The sequence below is a fragment of the Dermatophagoides pteronyssinus genome, unplaced genomic scaffold (assembly GCF_027571235.1).
Source record: "Dermatophagoides pteronyssinus isolate colony J.1.1.1.1 unplaced genomic scaffold, Derpt_VIB-CSIC_2022.12 sq0005, whole genome shotgun sequence".
NCBI classification, from domain to species: Eukaryota; Metazoa; Arthropoda; class Arachnida; order Sarcoptiformes; family Pyroglyphidae; genus Dermatophagoides; species Dermatophagoides pteronyssinus.
Window position 1 is genome coordinate 617485 of NW_027461529.1, and position 12640 is coordinate 630124.

Here is a 12640-nt window from a genome sequence, read left to right on the forward strand (position 1 = left end):
GCATTTCAATTCAATTCAACAAAAAAAAAATGAAGAACGCCCATAAAAAGTAAAAATAAAAAACATTCAAAAAGAATGAGAAACGTCATTCCTTTATATATTTTTTTTTTTCATTTCACTATTGTAAAGTGATTATTGTCATGAAGCCAGAGAATAATAACTGATGAAGAATTCTTCTTCAGTTATTCAGTTATTACTAATATGATGTGCGTGTGTTTTTTCACTGTACACAATATATTAGTCATAATAATAGTTTTAGTATTATGGTAATAGCGCCAAACCAAAACAAAACAAAACAAAAAACTAAGTGCAATGAATTCTGGGTGAGATGCAATGCGATAGCATAGCAAATTGGCCAACCAGCCAATCAAACAAACAAAAAAAACAAAAAAGAATTCCCATTGCTTATGACCGAACGATGATGATGATGAATAGGAAAAAAATTCGATGACAAATGATGATATTCAAAAAAAAAAAAATTCTTTGATGATGATAATGATATAGAAAACAATGTGAATGAAAATGATGTTAACAAATTTTAAATATAAAAATCTCTATCTCATTTCAAATGATAATTTCTATAAATAATTTTTTGTTGTTTTTTCATACTAGTTATTCATATCGATTTTCACACACACACAAACTTTCATCATTTTTATCAAAAATTATTATTGAATTTCTTTTTCATCTAATCAATCATCGATCATAATCGATTAGGCAATATTTTTCTTAGTTATTTTTTATTTGAAATCAGATTTTATTTTTCTTTTATCGTTTACCATTAAATATTGACCTGATATAATTAATCTTTGATATGATTGGCAATCTCTTTTTTTTCAAATAAATCATCATCACATTAATCAGAATAAGGGCAAAAAGTAATATCTACAATTGAAGAATAAAACTAATTCATCAATATAATGAAAATTCATTAGAACCATCTGAACAGAGGATAAACCTTAAATAATAAAACCTGAATAAAATTATGATGATTATTAGTGTGGTTAGTGGTTGTGATTGACGGTTGTTGTTGTTATGGGCTTCATAACCAAAAATAAGAAGAAAAAAGCCGTAAGCAAAAAATAAAGAATTCATATTGGAATTCATGTCATGTCATGTTATTATTTTGTTTTTTCATCTCGTTCTCATAAAAACAAACCATATTTTTTTTAATACAAATAAGAAAAAAGCGTAGGATGCAACCAAATCCAATAGATCCAGTCACAAAATAACATTTTGTACTCGATTTGATTGAAAGAAAATATTAATGTTCTCATTTCAGAAACACACACACACACACACATGAATACATTTGATGTGAGGGAATTTTGATGATTTTGATTTATTTCTCTCGGTGACCACCCTGTATTATGATGATGACAATCGAATTGTTTTTTTTTTTGTTATTTTAATTGAGACAAATTATATTACAAGAGAAAAAAAACATGTTATATAAACAAACAACCTGATCCGAACTGATTGATATGTATTATGGAACATAACAACAACAACAACAACATATTGTTCATTTTTTTATAAGATAAAAAGCTATACACATCATCATCATCATCAAATAAAACTCATCAAAAATTGATGATGATTCAATTATATAATTTCTGTGTTTATGTTTGTGTGTGTGTGCGTGTGTTTTTTCAATTATATATTTTTGTCGTTTATCATTATGTTCATTTAAGATTCATAAAATAAATAAATATCCTACCTATGTTAAGAATCGAAAATAATAATAAATGTCAGTTATAATCATAAATCAAATGTCATATGTCAGTAGATCATCATCATCATCAATTATTTGGAACTGAATTTGAATCTAAATCGAAATGAGTTTTTTCTCTCTATGATGAAAGGATGTTTACATCATCATCATAGTCATTGATTGGGGAATGTAACTAGAATGAAAGAAAATTACAATATTAACATTATACAGGTGGTAAAACGAAATCTGATCTTTTTTTTATTGCCAAATTTGGGCAAAGATGAAAAAAACAATACCGGATGTGAAAGCAGAGATCAGAGAGAGAAAGAGAGAGTTGGAGAATGTGCGAAAGAAAAACTAAAGGGCAATAAATAAGATGCTGACCTTAAAGGTCAATCACACATTTCTTTCATATAGGTATTCCAATATGTCTTTGATTTCATTTATTATTTGTTTGTTTGTTTTTTTCTATCATTTTGATCGGAAAAGAATTTCTATTCCATTCTATTGTTTTCATTGACAAAATCGGAATTGTAATATACAGTGGGTGCATTTGTGTTATTCTTACAAACTCAAATGTTTTTCGTTAATAATGAATGAATGTATGAAAACAACAACGATGGTGATGATAATGATGAAAATCCTTACAAATGTCTTTGATGAAACAACAATATTCCAAATAATGATACCGGTACAAATTTTTGATCCAAGATCAAAATAGAAATAAGAAATTAATCTCTAAAGCAAATATAGAACACTAATACAATCAAAATCAATATAAAAGCATTGACATTGTTAATAGGAAACAAATGTTGAATTATTTTTAATGTTTGTTTGTCTATTTGATTGAGAGTATCAAAATCTCAAAATATTAAATATCATACGGTATTTATTCAATTTTTAGGAATGACAATTGAAAATAATGAATTAGTAAATGAATGTAAGATAGATGATATAATGTGTAATCATCAAATTATTTTCTGAGCCAAATATCCATTCGAAAACTTTTATAAACATTATAAATTTTTAATTATTTCCAAATCATTATAATCATCCAAACACGCATTAATTATTTAATTATGAACGTCTGATTTTTTTTGTTGTTAGAATTTATAACAAAATTCTTCAATTCATTCAATATCAAATTACAATTCTATACGGAATCTGCCATCTATCGATCATATTTGTTGATTAAATTTTGTTTTTTTGTTTGTTTGTTTATTTGATTCCAACAGATGTCGCCGATGAACGAAATCATTCGGAGGAAATATTTTTGGTTCATTTTTCACATGTTGCCCAAACATACAATTTGATTATTTGGTAAAAATAATCATTGATTAATTAATTAATTCCCTGAAATAATGTAAAAAAATAATTGACATTTAAATAGAAACACACATCTGACACGTCTAATTAATAATTTAATAATTATATATGTTGTATATATTTTGTTGACAAAATGAAAAATTCTTGATAATAATTGGATCGAAACCAAATTATTAGTATTGATCCACGTTCATATTTCGATCGGTTGGTTGGTCTTCAACAAAATCCATAACTGAATCCAATCATTCAAAACAAAAACAAAAAAAATGTTGACAGAGAGAGAGAGAGAGAGGGAGAGAGAAAAAACACCTGAAAAATTTTCTTGAGATGAACGAGGAAAAAAATCAACATGTAACGATAACAAATCTGATAATAATAAATGAATTTTGAATGAAAACAAAATTTTTTATTGTTTGCTTAGGTTCCATGCATGCATTTCTTTCATGCATGCATGGATATATTATCAATCAATTGATATTTAAAATGAAATTTAACATAATAAATTTTTTTTTTCATAATAATAATCATCATAATTTAATCATTCATTCTATAGAAATAATTGAATTTGATTGATAATTTTAGCAACAATCAAATAATAAAATTAGCTAAAAAAAATGATTGTCGCGTGTGTGGTTGTATTTTAATAATTATAATGAAATAAAATAAACATTGTAAACATCAAAATATTTTCTTATTTTCATTGGAAAAAACAACAAAAATTTAATTAAAAAGCAAATGAAAAAGTATTTCCATTGAATCTATTCAAAATTTGATTATTTCCTTTTTTGTTTTTTGTTTCGTTCATGGTTTCTGGCCCATTGAATTTAACGATAAAAAAACAGGATTCATTGAGAATTTTTAAATTTTGATTTTTTTTTCATTTATAAATTTAGTGTTGTGTTTACACAATTATTATCGCCATCATCATCATCATCAAATAGTGAAATGAATAAGCCGGTTGCTTAGTTGAGTTATTATCGATCAAATCGACTAAACTTGTTTTGATTTGTCGGTGTTATTCACAACTTGTTGTCAATGGTGATGTCGATGATGATGATGATTTGGGAAAGCCTCGCTATTTGTAGCGAGAAATTACGAAATCAATATTCTGTTTTTTTGTTTTGTTTCAATCATAGATATGAATGAATTTCACTGTTGAAGATAATTCTCATAAATTCATCAGAATCATGCGATTTAAATGTATTTTCCAATGTGAACAATGATAACTAATAAATTAGGAAAATTAATTTTTAAATCAATAATGTCTATCTCGTTGATTGCCTGTATTCTTCATTATAATTATTAAAGTTATATTGTTTTTTTTATTATTGTGTTTAAGTTTTTGTTTTTTATATTTTTGGCGAGCCAATATGGACTTTTCTATTTTAGAACCTCGTGAAATTCTAAATCGAAGAAACAATTTTATATTAATTTTGGAATCTAAGTTTTCCCTTTATGTTTCGCTGTTTGGTCAAGACGTCGTTATTGGAAAACAGTTTTTTAATTCCGAAATTGTTGCACAGAAAGAAAAGGAGTTAATTGATTTATTCGATCAATTTAGTAAATACAACGATTATATTATGTTAAACGGTCTTCCTGATGATGAAATTAAGCAAGAAAAGATTAAAGAAGTAACTAAGAAGTATGTTTCTTGGTGCCAGAAATTCCTAACGGCAAAAACCTTATTTGAAAAAGAATCAAATGAAGTGATAACAAATAATAAAGTTTCAGCGACGAAAATTTATAAAACCGAGGATTATAAATTTAAGGATGCGGATCCTTTAAATTTCCCGTTATGGTATTCTTACGTTAAAAATGAAATCGTTGAAAATGAAAGTTTTTCTACCATTGAAAAGATCATCAAAATTAAATCAATGCTACCTGATGATTTTATATTGATATTTGATCATAAAAAACCAAACTTAGATGATATCCTACAACAAATCCAAAAAAGATATGACAATGAGGTCTTAATTGTCAGTTCAATCAAGTCAAGGATTAATAATTTAGAAATTTTATATGAAAATTCAAGATCAACCGATTGGAATCAAGCATTAATGATAGCAAATGCAATTTTAAATTTGCATGAACAAGATAAAGTATTTGCTGCTAAAGAATTATCAAAGTGCTTACTGTTTAAGATAAAGAAAAACGATCTTTTATTTGCAGAAATTCATAACGATAATTTTCCGAAAATTCTGTTGTCAAAGATCAAAACATCTTTCGAGGCTGCATACAATAAAGAGTTGTATGATGTTAATAATTTCAATTCAAAATCAAAAAGACTTTCTTTGGTCACCGTGGAAAATATTAATTGTTTGATTTGTAATGGAAAGCATCTAAGTTATAAATGTCCTTTACCTAGACAAGAAAAATTTGAAAAAGTAAAGATTAATAGATTGTGCTTTCGATGATTATTTTTTTTGTCAAGAAATTCATTTTCCATGATTCTACCATAAATCGATTATTTTTAACCATAAACAAATTCATTATAAATAGCTTTCTATTTTTGGTTGTCGAAAAATTTCTACCTATTTTTTCCATTAAATCCAATGAAAAAAATGGTTAAAAACTTTTCGAATCACGTATATATACAGGTTTCGACTATATTCCAAGGCCAACCAAACAAACAAAACTGAAAATGAAAATTGAATAGGAAAAAAAAATTCAGACTCACACCATACACAAACACACAATATTTTCACCCGAAATCGGCCAATCAAACAGGGATTCTCAAGGATATATGACGCCATGTCAATTATTGTAGTTAAAAAAAAGGTTTTCTTCTTACACACAATTGTTTTAGGTTTGATTTTTTTTTCTGGTTGTTGCCTGACAGCCTCATCATCATTATTAATATCAATTAGGTAAAAACACAAGATAGATAGAAAAAAAAGCAAAGGAGAATAACTTTAATTGATGTTATGTGAGGGCCATTTATCCCCATTCAATAAAAAAACAAACAGCCAAAGGCCATATACAACATTCATATCTATCTTATGTTTGTTGTTGTTGTTGTTGTTGATGGCTTACGTGACCCAACAACAAACCAACAAGGTCATATTATGAAAAGCAACAACATAGGATAGGATTAAATGTAGTGAATGCCTATATACTTACTTACTTACTTATTTATTGTATTGTATATGACCTATGGAATCGTCAAAAAAAAGAGCGAACAAGATGAAAAAAAAATCATGTGATTTGAAAATGGTTTATTGTTGTTATTGATGATAATAATGATTATGGTGATGAGGGAGAATCATCTTTTCTATAACTCATTCGGTGTATTGGTTATGCAGTGGCCAAAATATCATTAACTCAGGTGATTTTTGTTTTTGCAAAAAAACATATTACCATATCAAGAATAACTAGTTTATTTGTTTGAATCTAATTATTTTCTGAAATTATTTTTAAAAGAATAATTCATGTCAAATCTATTGACGTAATACAAAGATTAAGATTTCTTTTTCTAATTTTTTTGTCGAAAAGATCAAAGAAATCTCTTTTTTCTTTAAAATTTCGAAAGTTTTTTTAGAATATTTTTAACATCATGATGATGGTAATCAATTAACAGAATTGTTCATAAGGAAAAAAGAATTTCGAAAAAAAATGACATAATATGGATGAACGTCATCATTATTGGATGAAATTCATGAATTTTCGTCGCCAATAATAGAAAATTTTTTGTTTTCGTTTTCGTTTTCCTGATTAATGACAAATGAATGCCAAGAATCAAGTTAATTCTGGTTAAAACTTGTTTTTTTTCCTTTCATTTTAGCTAATTAAAATGATCCATTCATTTTGATTAAACAAAAAGTTTGCCAATCATCAACAGCATCATCTACCATATCCACCATTTTATCCATCCGGTTGCTGGGTCGGTCGGTCGGTTTGGTAATTCCTCAACGATAAATGCACCCAATAAAAAATTGCTATGATAGGATTAATTAAAAATGTTGATCAAACAGATTTAGTTGGTTTTTTTTCGATGATAATCTGGTAACTAGACAACAATCATAATCAACAAACCGCAAAGTATATTTTATTCCTAGTTGCTATCATATGATTTTTGTTTTGTTGGTTTAAATGGTAAATAATAATAATAAAAAGTCACATACAACTTTTTTTTTTTGGCTGTTTTTGATTTCGGATGTCAAAAACAAACCAGTAAAAAATACGATATTAGTTTTTCAATTTTGTTTTTCTATGCCAGGATAATAAAAAAAAATCCATATAATCTTATTTTTTTCCAAATTATCGATATACAAATATTATACAATAGATTTAGTAAGGAAAACATCAAGTATTTTGTTTGTTTATTGTTGTTGTTGATTATCAAACGAGATTATCCTCATCAAATATAACTTATCGAAAACAAGTAGAAGAAATTTTTGTTGTTGTTGTTGTTGCTGTTTTTGTCAAGTGAAAAAAAACAAAATAAAATAAAATAAAACGAAAACGATAATTCAGATAACCAAAACCCAAAACCAAAAAAAAAAAAGAAAAAATTTATTTGGATCAAAGCCAAATTTCTTTGTCGCATCATAAAACACCATCATCATCATCATCATCAAAAAAGATGATATTAATGATGACATTGGTGACAATTCAATATGATAGAAAGATAGAATTGATATTATGAGAAAAGATTCATTGACCCTAGTTATATAGGCCATTTCAATTGCGAGGGTGTTTGTGTCTATATGTGTTTGGATCCCTAAGAAATATTAAAGAATTTCCTAGAAGTTTAGAATGATATATGGACATCATTGATAACACATACTACATATATACATTCGGCTTTTTTTCTTGCATGCTTGCCATATCGTGGAATCTAGGCTAGAATATTCAATTTATTTACAAAAAAATGCTGATGTGGGTGTGTGGAAACCAAAGACAAAAAAAATTGTCTATGTCATTCATTCGTTAGGCTTCCGTGTATGTGCTCTATACTAAATGGATCAAATCAAAATTCATATGATGCGCCGAATCATTGAAAAAAAGGAAACTGATCCAAATTAACAATGATAACAATTCTCGTGTCTGTTGAACCTAACTTTTTTCGAATCATCATCATCATTATCAGCTTAAAATCCAAATCGATTCATCATGATGATGATACGATTGTTTTTTTTTGTAAAAACAGAAAAAAATCCTTTTAACACAAATAGATGACAACCCGGTGAATTTGTAGAAGAAATCAATACAGTAAAAAGAAAGAAAAAAAGAATCCAGACGCCGAAAAAAAACCAAAGAAATTGATTGATTGATTGATTGAAATCCACGCGAAATGAAAAAAGAAGAAGAAAATAAATCTTATCATAAAACTTCAATTCAAATTTCAAATCAATATTGTTTGAATCATATTTTATAGATAAAATATAACATAAATAAATGACAAAAATAACCAACAACAAACAAAGAGATAAGCTTAAATGATTTTTATATGTTCTCTTCTTTCTGATTTTGACATTTTTGTTTTTAAAATCAATCACTATAGTATCGATTTTCAGATAGCCAAAATAAAACATAAACAAATTTCTTCATCATCAAAAAAATGTTGTCCATTTTATCGATAGTCGATTCGGAGAATCCATTCATCTAATCTGGTTTCATTTCAATCAATTGTCAATCATGTGATTTGCTAATTTTTTTTCATTTTGAATCTTCATTAGATGTAAATGATGATGAACTTGAAATTATATTTATTCAAAATAAATATCGACTCTATTTCCAATTTATTTTTCTATTTACATTCTAATGATAATAATGATTGAATTACAAATTGAAAATATATATTGCGGAGAGATATTAAAGAGAAAGTTTACTGTAAAAATATATATTAAAAGAAGAAATCACATGTTGTTTTGATGGATTTTTTTCCCTCTCTCTCTTTCTCCATATTTTCGCAAAGCTAAGCATATAGATAGATAGATTTTATATGGAAAGAAAGATAGTGATTGAAGTCCATGTATTGCCATCGTCGTTCAGGTGTAAATCCAAAACAAAACAAAAAGAAAAAAAGATGCAAAATTGAATTACAGTAAGATTGCATACTTGGCCTCTTCTTTTTTAAATATTTTTTTTTCAACAAAACATTTTATGAAAAAGGTTTAATCAATCAAATGAAGTGTAATCATATAATCAATTAGTTGATATCATCATACGAGTATGTTGACACGTGTTGACTGAATGACTAAATCTTATTCTTCCTATTTTTTTGTAGTTTTTTTTACGTATACATTTACATTTAAGATTTTGGCTTACGTGACCTATGTCGAATAACGACGAAACACGCAGTACACACGAACTCACTTATACACAAACAAACAAACAATCATTTTGAATTGTTTTGGATCGATATTTTTTGTTTTGTTTTGTTTTGTTGTTCTATTATCAAATTTAATTGCATTATTTTTTTTTTTTTTTTGTTTCTTTAACATAAAATGATAATAAATTAATCTCATTATTGTTTGTTATCGATTTGATTTTCCAAAAAAAAAATTATTATTGTTTTTTTCCATACCAAATTTGATTTTCATTCAAATTGTTCGTTTTTTTGACATTTTTGTTTTTGCATTCAATAATAATCAATCGATTAATCAGTTATTAAAGAAATAAAATTATTGATAAACGATATTATCAATTGGTTTTTCATTTATTTATTTTTTTTTGTTTATACAAAAATTATCTTTAATAGACAATCAATACATATACATGTATAACCTAATCAATTGATTTGTCATCATAAAAATTTGATCATATTTTTCCAAATTTGAATTGTTTTTTTTTGTATTTCACTGGGTTGGAAATGTCCACTGTTTAAATGTGTTGGTTTTTTAGAATCTTGACGATTTTTTTCGGTTTCCATAGAAAGAAAAACAAACTTAATGACTTGAGTTTTGGTGTAGAAAAAATATCAATATTTTTTTTCCTGACAAACCAGAATTTTCGAAATCAAGAATTCAATAAAAAAAACTTTTGAAAAAAAAATCAATGCGACTAAGCAAACTAAGCATGTATAAACTTGGTTTAAAAATTAAAACAAAAAAAATGGAACACCAGGATTGCGTTGTGCATCCATCAGGATCGGAAACCTCCCATTCATTTTGCTGCCAACAACAACCAGAAAAATTGATAATGCGATCACACTCCTTTTTGATAAAATATCAAAAAAAAAAAAAAAAAAAAATTCTACGGCGTTTGCGTTCCTTGATAAGGGAAAGCTCTAAATAGAAAAAAAATCATCTTGAATATAACGCCGAAATCCGCATACAAAAAGCAGCAAATGCAAATTCAAAATTATTCGGAAAAAATGATTAACCATTTTTTATATAGAATCTAATGGAAAAAAATGTAACAAACTTTTTTTTGTTTTGTTTTAGAGAATACATGCGCATTACTAAAATCACGTTCGCCAAAATTTTACTTTGCTGATGTTGATGATGATGATGAGAGATATTTGATATCAAATTATATACCACTGCCTAATTTTGTATTTTCTAATGTACGAGTGTGAGTTTGAATGCGAACAGCCACTGCTTCTGTATTGTGTTGTCGAAATAAACACATTTTTTTTAATTTTAATTTTGATTTAAAAAAAAAACACACGACTATAAAAGTTGCTCGACAAAAAAGGCAACAAGCTTTTTCTCATATTTCGATTCAAATTGCATTCCTTATATTTTTTTCCGAAATTTTTTTCTGAATTCATTTCAACAGCTTTAACAAGAATTTGAATACATTTGTAATTTTTTTTTTGTTTGAAAAAAATAAATTTCAATTAAGTCCCCTATTTGTTCTTGATTCTTTGCGTTCAAATTTCCTCTTTTTTTTTCTCATTGTTTATTTTGTTATTTTTTGTTTCAATCATATTTGTTTGTAAAAATTTTTTTGCCTTGCACTTTACACAATTTTTATACAAAAATAAAAAATCTCTGGCCGATTGAATTTTTTTTATATTCTTTATATCCTCATCTCCTGGTAAGTAATAAATATAAAATCCCTTCATGTCCCCCCTCTCCATTATTAGGTGATAATGTTTTTATTCTAATAAATTGATTCTGTTTCCTCCATTAAACATTTTAACAGTCTTCGATATATAATTTGGTTTAATCAAATATTTTTTTGATCATATAAATAAATGTGTTTGCCAATGGAATCATCGAAAAATATTAAACGATCGGAAGCAATTTGGATTTCAAATAAAAAATCCGTTGATGATATGAATAATAATAATACTAAGATGCCAAAAAATTCATATGACAGCGGTTTTGGTGCATTCTCCTATGGTAGTAGCTTGAATAGTAATAGTAGCACAATGTCACATTCACCGTTTGATTATCGTCGACAATCATCATATCCTGAAGGTCATTCGGATAATAATGATCAATCAGTTCCATATGCCGGTAGACGACGTACGATGACCGTTTCAAGTGACATCTATTCATTTGGTGAAAAACCATCAACGCCTAGCTATCAACAATCACCATTTCGTCGTTCAAACAGTATATCAGGTGGTGCTGAACCGAATTTCGGTGGCATTATTAAACGATCTATTGGACAATTATTCAATGCAGCGACTGTGAACACATCATTGGCAACAGCTACCATACAGAAAAGTGTACCGAAAGTAAAATGTGTTCCATCAATACAAACAGCACGTAGAAATAGTCATGATCGTAATGAACAAATTACTGATCATATGGTATCCTATCTATGCGAAAGTGCCATTCGTTAAATATTTAGGCACAAGGTTATCGCTACAGAACGGACATCGCGAACGAAATGCTTAGAGATAATGATCAAGACCAAAACCACTTATTCATTTGCGTTGTTTATGACCTATCAGGGATAAATGTTTCGTTTCAGTAACGATTTTTTTTCTAACTGGTCAAACCAGAAAAACGAAATCACAGTATCGAAACAACAAAACCACAACTAAACAAACCAAACCTGGCGACCCGAGTGTGATCTTTTCAATGAGCATCATTCACTCCAATTATTTGATTGAGTAGATGATGTTATATACCCGAAAGTGAGAACTAAATCATTATATCTCATCTCATCTCTCATACGTTCATATTCATTCATATGCAAACGGATTTTGTAATTCGATATCGCAATTTAGAAAAAAAAAACATTGCAAATCGAACTGCAAACCTTTCATCGATATTCATCATCATCATCATTTTTTTGGACATCCTGGGAATCGATAATTAATGGATAAAAAAGTATTGTCAAGAATCATGTCATCATACACATAATAATATTCAAAATGTAGAATATTAATCATCACATTATACATGTCATAATTGTCAAATTATTTCGATCCATATATAAATTTATCATGTTACAATTGAAAATACTATACCATTATGACTTTCATTTATCCATCATAATATGCATTCATTCATTTACATTTTACACATACATATGAAATGGAACGGTTTTTTTTCATGTTTTTGGCATCCAGGTTATTAATACTTACCGATAACAGAGATTCGAAATATATTTGTTTGTTTATTCTTTGAATAAAGTTTTTTTTCAGTTTATTATTTTTTCTTTTTACATTTAAGATTCTTATTTCATTTTTTT

The 12640-nt window shown here is 27.0% G+C and overlaps 1 protein-coding gene across 1 annotated transcript; it reads left to right on the forward strand.

Annotated features, from left to right (window-relative positions):
* Positions 1-10684: 10684 nt before the first annotated feature.
* On the forward strand, positions 10685-12600 carry LOC113789543 (uncharacterized). The gene is made up of 2 exons (XM_027339094.2): positions 10685-11026; positions 11135-12600. The coding sequence occupies exon 2, from the start codon at positions 11187-11189 to the stop codon at positions 11781-11783; it is 597 nt and encodes a 198-aa protein (XP_027194895.1). The 5' UTR covers positions 10685-11026; positions 11135-11186; the 3' UTR covers positions 11784-12600.
* The last annotated feature ends 40 nt before the right edge of the window (positions 12601-12640 follow it).